Below are 9599 nucleotides of genomic sequence, written 5' to 3' on the forward strand. Positions count from 1 at the left end.
TAATATTCTATATAATTAATTTATTTATTATATTAATATTTATATAATTAATTTATTTATTATATTAATTATTTATATAATTAATTAATTTATTTTATTATATATTTAATATATATTTTTCATTAAATTAATTAATAATTAAATATATATATTTTAAAATTTAAATTTATTTATTTAATATATATTCTTTTTTAATTGATTCATATTATTAATTTAATTAATATTTTAATTAAAATATTTAATATATTAATTATATATTATATTTTTATAAATTAAATATTAAATTAATTATTTTAATTTAAAATAAATATTAATTAAATATATATTTTTAATTATTTTTTAATTTATATAATATAATTTTTATAATATTATATCTGATAATGAATTAATATATATTAATTAATACTAATATTTTAATATTTTAATTTAATATATAATTATAATAAACCTTTTTATTTAAAAAAAATATATACTTTTCATTTTTTCTATTATTTATGAGAATTTATTATTATTATTTTTTTTTATATTTTATTTCTATTATTAATTTAATATAAGTGTATAAACATTTTAATATTTTTATTATAAGTTATAATTATAAATATATGATAAATCATTATAATTTTTAAATGTGTAACATTGTTTATATGGAAATTATTGTCTTATGTTTTTTACTTTATATTTGTAAACAATTTACAATATTTTAAAGAAACCTAATAAATGGTAAATACTTATAATTGAATATATTATATATTTTATAGAATTTTTTTTTTTTTTTGCCTCATCGAAAAATAAGAAACAATGAGTAACTTATTTGTTATCAAATTTACTGAAGAGATATATTTATCTGTTATCATTCCCCTAATGTTAAAGAAATTTTAAATATTAAATAGAAAATAAAAATTTAAAAGGAAAATATGAATATTCAATAAGTATAATATATACCTGTAGACTTATTCTTAATGAATATAATTCTATAAATTTATAACTATATTGGTATTATCTCCGTGCTTGTATATAAAAATAAAGCATTAATTCTGAACTTAATGAGAACATATAAAATATATATTTTAACATTATTGTAATGATATAATGAAAAAATATAAGTAAAAATGTAAGAGAATTATACCAATCATTAAGAAAATCATATACATATAACAAATATTATTGTGATATTATTTTTTAAATTTTATGCAAAAAAAATTGTCACTAAATAAATCATATTTAATAGTTTTTCAAGAATAAAAATTATTCATAAAATATACTTTTATCATATGTATATAAATTATATAATTATTCTATAGTTACATATCCATTAAACATAAATTTATGTTATATATTTTTTTTTCCTTTCCATTTTTTCCAATAAAATATAGATCATAATGAACATTATAACAAAGATAAACGTATCATTTATTCTTTTCTACTTATTGTAGTTAAGTTACTTTATGAAAATATATAGTTGTAATTATATAAACATTTAACAATATCATATATGAGTTCGATGAAAAATACGTTTATTGAATGGGGGTATATTTTAAAATAAAATGCTATAAACATATATACAAAACAATTTAGAAAAACATTATAATAATAATAATCTTTAATTGTATATACAGAAAAGGCTACAATAACATATGAATTGGGGTTCTAAACAAAAATAAAAGTTAAAAAATTATTCTGAAAATTAACAAAAATGAAAATAAATGTCTAATCACATGTAATAAGAAAAAGTTATATATAGATATATATATAACACAATGTTATGTTAGAAGAAAAAAAAAGAAAAAAAGAATTTTTTTTCCTTGTAAAATAAGCATATTTACTTGAATTAAATAATATGTTTTTACTTTTTGAAAATAGGAAACTTAATATATAATAGAATGAATATTTATTTTCTTTCGGTTCATTGCTTTTCCATACATTTTATGTTAATCACAACAATAATTTATTATTTAATGTTTAGAAAAATTGGAAAAACGATTTTTAAGTTTATAGATTATAAAAAAACATTATAAACATTTCTAATGTTTATGTTCTTGGTTTTCATAAGTTCATATATACACAGTTTAATAATAAATAAATTAATATTTATTTTGATTATTTTTAAAACAGACATGATTAATAACATCAGAAAACAAAATATGAACAGGATATTATTTATTAAATGTAAAATTTACGTTTTCATATTTGTCAGTGTTTCCAAATATTGGTAGTGTTTCGTTTGTGTGTAAATTGTGTGATATGTTTTTTGGTATACATCTATGTATTATAGTGGCAAAATCTTTAAATTTACCATTATTGTCCATTTCATGATATTTAATTAGATTATTTAATTCTTGCGTTATTGATATGTTCAATTTATTTAGGCATAAATAAAAATCATATTCTGAAATTTTATTGGCAATATAATTTTTTATTAAATTCTTTATTGTAGTGTTAAAAAATTTTTTAGTTATAATTTCCTCTTTATTTATATTTAAATTTTCTTTTCCCATTAAATATTTCGAAATAGTATCTACGTTTCCTATTAAATTTTGTACATTTATTATATTTGGTTCTTCCCATGCTATAGGATTTCTGTTAAGTTCTTGGAAGCATTGTGCACCTTCATGAAAATTTAATCTTTTCCATTTTTCATCTTTTATTTTATTTATAAAAGTGTTTCTGTTTTTTCTATTTTTGCTATCGTTAATATATAATGCTTTCATTACATTTGCAAAACTTAATGATCTACTTGGACCATATAAATACAAGGATCTTTCAAATTCTGGAGTGATATCAATATTTTCCTTCATTAATTTTCCCTTGAATTCTTCATCTTTTAATAAACATTTATCCCACTGAGAATATAACTTTCTTATTATTTCATTTTTTTCTTCAATATATTTATCAATATCTTCATATTTATCTTGAATATATATAAATTTAGGGTTCATTGACTCAGTTACATTTTCAGAATTATTTCTAATCGTTTTTATAGGATCATGAATAAGCAATAACTTTTTATAATTTACAAAACCATCTTCAGTTACTAAGCAGTGTCTCATTAAATAATCCATAGTGGGACTATCATATTCAATTTGAAGTAAATCCATGACTTCAACAAATGATTTATATAATATTAATCCATTTTTATTTTTATCTCTTTTCTTTAATTCGTAACATATATTTTTTATTAGTTCAAAATTATGAGTTCCTATATTGTAATTATATACATTATCTGTATTTTCCATTATTTCAAAGTAAAAGAGTAAATATTTGTTTTCTTAATAATTATACAGGAACTTTTTTGATAAAATAAAATGAATGAATTTGAAATTATGTGAATATATTTAGTTTTTCATTAATTTTATGTTATAAAAATATGTTACATATTATATTTTCTTTTACATGTTGCTTTGAAAAGGAAAAAAAAAGAAATACAATATATATATATTTGTGTTTTTTTTTTTTTTTGTCTTTTTACGTTTTAACAGAACAAAACAAAATGTAAGAATGATATAAGTTATAAATTTTTAAAATATCAAATATTATTTGAATATTTATATATATATGTACATATTGGTTAATGAAACAAAAACAATAAAGATATATATAATTTTCCAATGTTCATATTTAAATTAAAAAGTAGGAATGGGATATAAATTTTTTGTAATAGAAATAACAAACTGTATGAAAAAAAAAAAACGAAACAAAAATGAAAAGAACTTTTAATGAATAAGAAATTTTATAAACATTACGAAATAGAATATATAGGTTTTACAAATTCTTTACAATATATTTTTTTAAGGAGCTATATGTTAAGAAAATTATTTTTATAATACACATATATATTAATGTGCATAATATAAATTAATCTATATAAAAAAACTTATATATTTTTTTTTGCACACTTTAAAAAAATATATTATAATTAATATTAAAATAATATGTTCTGGATTATAATTAAAATTGTTTTTTTTTTTTATTTTGTTAATGTTATCAAATAATTTCATACTAGTATATATATATATACATATTAGTTTATTTTAATTTTTCATTATTTTATAATATGGTTCTCAAAAGAAATGATGCAACAAAAAATTCTATAAAGCATAATTTTATATTTACGTATATTTATATACATAAAAGAAAAAATATATTAAATGTCTTTTTGAGTTTATTTTTAACTTTTTTATAGTTGACATAATAAAAAAAAAAAAAATACATATATATATATATATGTATAGAAACATTTTTTAAAATATTTTTAAACATAGAAAAAGGTTATATATATATAATATAATGTCAACATTATCTATAATTGTCTATTTTCTTTTTGTAAACAAATAATTAGAAAAAAAAAAAAATAAAAATAAAATAAATAAAAGAATACAAGAAAAAGAACATGAAATATAAATATACATTTTATTTTTCATTTAGTTGATACTGATCTTTTTATATTTTTTTCTGTTTTTGATTCAATGTTTCGTATAACATAATTAATACTTTTTTTTTCTAAAGAATGTAATTTGTATATAAAATAACTGTTTAAAAATGAAAAGGCTGAAAAGAAATAAAGGAGAACAATATTTGATATAGTAATATTTTTCAAAACATCATTGGATTGCAATGTTTTAAACCCAGATATATCTTGTAAAATAGCTATATTTAAAAAAATAGCTATACATATATCAATAAAACCATTTAATAAATAACCGTGATAATTAGCATCTAAGAGTGAAAACAGAGTACATGACATTGATATTATTTGAATCAAATATACATTGTTATTACCAAATAAGATATATGTAATTAAATAAATTAGTTGTAATCCTATAAATCCAATATAAAGTTCTCTCATTATCCTTAATATTTTTCTAACATTTAAAATATTTTTACTATTTACAACTTTTAATAAGCTATCTTTATTTCTTTTTTCTTGGTCTATTGTAAACATTTTATTTTCATTTTTACTTTTAAAAATATCATAAGATATATTTAATTTTTCATTAATTGAAGAATCAGAATCGGTTGTAGTTATATCTGACCTAGTGTATAACTTCTTAGTATGTTGTTTGTCATAGGATTTTTTCTTTTTAATTTTATACGTTTGATCATTTAATGAATGATTGATGTTTTCATTTTGAGAAGGTTTTTTTTGATATATATTTTCATGACTACTATTTTGATTGAATTCATTTTTGTTTGCATTTAACTTTTCATTATTTTTTTCCTTAATTTCATCGCTGATAATCGATTTAGAATCCAAGGAATAACTTCTGTCATTTTTTTTTTTCTTCTTCTTTTTGTCTTGCATTAATGTAATGGATCTTTGTCTAAAATGTTCTTCATCTATATAATAATCATCAAATGCATTTGTGACTTTATGATTCTTTTCATTTGTTTTTATAACATTATTATTATTATTATGTTGTTGTTGTTTTTGTTTCATGTTTTGTGTTTCCTTTTCATTTTTCCCTTTTTCTTTTTGATTTTCAGATGTGTAAACCTTGTTTTTATAATTATTATTATATTCATTGGAACTATTTATACTTTCAAATGTATTATTATGATCATAATTTGAATTATTATTGTCATTTCTAATTGTGTCATCGTTTATATGATATTGTTTTGGTTTTTTCGTATCTTTTTGTGTTTCATGATTTTTTTGTTCTGTTTTTATTAAATTATTAGTTTGTTGTATTGTAGATATATCATTAGAAGAAGATTCTTCAAAAGAATTGTTTGAAATATTTGTGTTGATTACACTGCTTTTAATTTTACTTCCTTCAGAAGTAGTACTTTTTTTATGTTCTAAGCTTTTACTAAAATAAATTTGTTCTTCATTTTTTTCTACTACATTGTCTTCTTGAATTGATAACTTTTTTAGTGTTTTTTCATATATATCATAAATTGTATTTTTTCTCTCAATTTTATTATGAGAATTGTATCTCTTTATTTTTTCTTTTGATTCGATATCATTTGATACGTGTTCAGGTTTTTTTTTGTCATGTTCATAATCTAGAATTAATGAGGTAATATATGGAAAAATTGGAGTATCATAAAAATTTAAATTTTTATCATATTCATCATCCTCAATATTTTGTTTCTTTAAATATGTTGTATTATTTTTATTGTTACTTAAACTTCTTACATATTTTATATTATTTTTTTCAGATTCTTTCTTAACATTTCTTATGTCATTATCCTTTTTTGTTTTTATTTGGGGTTTTAGATTTCTTTTAGAATTATTATTCCGTTTATCATCCTGTGTGTCTTTCTTTTTTATTTCATGTAAAACTTTGTTAAAGTCGTTGCTATTATTAATATTAACACTCAAGGTATCGCTCTGAATATTGTTATTTTTATTTGTATTTTTCATCGTTCAAATTTATCAACAAAAAATAATAAAATAAAATAAAATAAAAATAAAATAAAAATAAAAAAGGATACACAAAAAGGAGAATATATATATATATATATAATTAGTAATTTTAAAAAACCTTAGACAATATATTTATATATATATATATATTTAATGAAAATAACAAAATACAAAAGAATAAAATATTACAATATAATATATATATTTATATATATATGAACAATAAAAAATTACAATGTAATACAAAACAAAAATATGTAACAAATTAATAATACATATAAAATACAAATATTGATAAAAAGTTATTCTTTTTTATTTTTTCTTTATTTTGTATATCCAATTATATAATGATATGTATTTTTTTATATTTGCCTCATTTCAAAATATTCCAAAAAAAAAAAAAAAAAAAAAAAATTACGAATTATAGTTGCTTTAATAGTTGTATTAGTATTTTCCATTTGCAACAATTAGAATTAATTTATATATATATTATATATATTTGTGTATTTTGTGCGCACACACATGCAAAAAGAAATATAATGAAATAAATAAAAAATATAAAATATGTACCAAAAATTTAAAGATAATATAATACAAGTTTAAAATTAGTGTAAAAAATATATATATATATAATAATATAATTATCGTAAGAAGATAAAAAAAATTATATTTTATTTATTTTTAATTTTATTTATGTTATATATATATATATATATATATATATATATATATATTAATTGAATAATTTTGAACATGATATAAAAATATACAATAGTATGTTCGATAAATATTTCCATAGAGTTTGTTTTAATAAAAATAACCATATATTTATTATTATATAAATAATAACAGGTCGTGACATATGTAAAACATATAGATATTTAACATTTTGCATTTACTTATTATATTTGTATAAGCAAACAAACATACATTCACGGTTACATAATAAAGAGTTTTTATTTACATTAAGTGGCTATTCATTATATATATATATATATATATATTTGTAGGTTATAAAGAAAATTAAATTTAATTTCCTTAATTAACGCAAAATAAAGAACTCTTTTTTTCTTTTCCTTTTTTTTATACATTGTTATATTTAAAAATTATAAAAAGGTAATTATAAATGTAAAAAAAATTCAGTTTCTCTTATGTTCAATAGGTATGTATATATACTACTTTTTTTTAATAATAAAAAAAAAAAAAAAAAAAAAAAGTGAATATAAAAAAAAGGTATAAACAAAAACTATTATAATACAATGTTTTTCTTATCAGTACCCATTTACTAAATAAATATTTTCATTATTCATACATTTTATTACATTGGTTAAAATTAAAAATGAACACATGAACAACAGTCATAATAAGTTTATAATCCCAATTTGGTTCTTCTCCAGTGTCTTCTTTTTGTATTATATCTAATAAAAAAATATAAAGTAAAAAATAAATACATGAGTTTAAGAATTCACCACATGAAAAAATAAAATAATATATACATATGAACAAATCAATGTTATATTTATCACAACATAAAGTTATTTGTATTTTTATAATTTTCTTTTTATTCATAGCATATCATGTATTCAATCACATAAATATATATATATATATATATATATATATATATATATATATATATATTTTTGTTTCCATGTTACCTTATTTTTGTATCTTTCTTTAATCTATACCAATGAGGTACAGGCCTATTTTGCCTTCTGCATTTTCCAAGCCTTTGTTTTAATTTAAAACGTTTAATTGATCCCTTCAAAAAAAAAAAAAAAAAAAAAAAAAAATTAATTCATAAATATAAACATATAATCAAGGAAAATATTTCAAGAAATGTATATTCATATATATATGTTAACTAAAATATTAAACTGGCGTATAGTATATATTTCTTTTGTGTTTCTTATTTTTATTAATCTATTCGTTATATATACATTTATATATATATATATATATATATATATTTATTTATTTATTTATTTTCATTTTATAATAACGCTGATTTATATATATAAATTATATATTTGTAATTTTTTTTTATTTCTTTTTGTTCTTTTTTATTACCATTTTTTATATATAAAGATAATAATAAATAAAGTAAATTCAAATAAAATTATGAGGTTTAATTAAGATGTTAAAAATTGAAAAAACAAATTTAAAAATATATTCTTGAAAATGAATTTTCAAAATAAAATTAAATAACACTTTTTATTTTTATTTATTTTTTTCTATTATTTTTAATTGAAAAAAAAAAAAAAAAAATTATATAAATTTATATAATATTATTTATTATATAATAAATATATTATATATAATATATTAAATTTTTATTCATAATAGAAAATGTATATATATAATAATCATGTAATATGTAATAAATAAATATAGGGAAAAAAAAATATATATTATAATATTATTTATATATATATATATATATATATACAAAAAGGGGAAAAAGAAGTAATAAAAAAAAAGCATATTATTATATAATATTTATAAATATATATATTATAATTATATATGTATAATATTTAAATGCCTATTATATAATATGTAAGGTATATAAAACAAACCCCTACGACTCTAGCATTATTTTATTATAGGTTCATAAAAAAATATACAATTTTTATTTCATATTTATATGGGCTAAAAACAATACATACATATTATATATATATAATATTCTTATTTTTATGCCATGAAAAAGAAATATATATTATATATAATATAAAGAAAATAAAAAATATATAAACCTTTTATTTTATTATTATAAAAAGAATATATTTTTTTTATAAGTATATATATATATATATATATATATATTTGTTTTCCTCTTTTATTTATATATAAAAAATATCTTAAATATTTTCAATCTTCTTTTATATTAAAAAAGCGAAAATTCTACAAAGAAAAAAAAAATACGAAAAAAACGGAAATGAAAAGAAAAAATTATACAACTATATATAATATATATATATTATATATATGTAATAATTTTATTTAAAAAATCCCACCACCAAAAAAAAAAAAAAAAAAAAAAAAAAAAAAAAAAACACATATTTAATGATGATACTTTTTTTAAAGAAAACATTTAAAAAACAACAGACTTTATGGAATTATGCGTATTATATATGTTCAATATTTTTTATCGTTTTTTTATGAAAACTTATATTTCCATGCTTAATAGAAATATCCAATGTTGTAAACATAAAATTTTTTTTTTTAA

The 9599-nt window shown here is 16.4% G+C and overlaps 3 protein-coding genes across 3 annotated transcripts, besides 1 other annotated feature; all 3 read right to left on the reverse strand.

Annotated features, from left to right (window-relative positions):
- Window positions 1–374: part of a sequence feature (centromere) that runs on past the window's edge.
- Window positions 375–2153: 1779 nt separating this feature from the next.
- On the reverse strand, window positions 2154–3233 carry PGSY75_0611500 (hypothetical protein; the record flags this gene model as incomplete). Its single annotated transcript, XM_018784696.1, has 1 exon — window positions 2154–3233. One exon carries the CDS (start codon window positions 3231–3233, stop codon window positions 2154–2156), a length of 1080 nt encoding a protein of 359 aa, XP_018642750.1.
- A 1181-nt stretch (window positions 3234–4414) lies between these two features.
- On the reverse strand, window positions 4415–6364 carry PGSY75_0611600 (hypothetical protein; the record flags this gene model as incomplete). Its single annotated transcript, XM_018784697.1, has 1 exon — window positions 4415–6364. The coding sequence occupies one exon, from the start codon at window positions 6362–6364 to the stop codon at window positions 4415–4417; it is 1950 nt and encodes a 649-aa protein (XP_018642751.1).
- Window positions 6365–7736: 1372 nt separating this feature from the next.
- PGSY75_0611700 (60S ribosomal protein L39) lies at window positions 7737–8440 on the reverse strand (the record flags this gene model as incomplete). Its single annotated transcript, XM_018784698.1, has 3 exons — window positions 7737–7785; window positions 8026–8129; window positions 8438–8440. 3 exons carry the CDS (start codon window positions 8438–8440, stop codon window positions 7737–7739), a joined length of 156 nt encoding a protein of 51 aa, XP_018642752.1.
- Between the last annotated feature and the right edge of the window lie 1159 nt (window positions 8441–9599).

Source organism: Plasmodium gaboni, chromosome 6 (assembly GCF_001602025.1).
Source record: "Plasmodium gaboni strain SY75 chromosome 6, whole genome shotgun sequence".
Lineage (NCBI taxonomy): Eukaryota > Apicomplexa > Aconoidasida > Haemosporida > Plasmodiidae > Plasmodium > Plasmodium gaboni.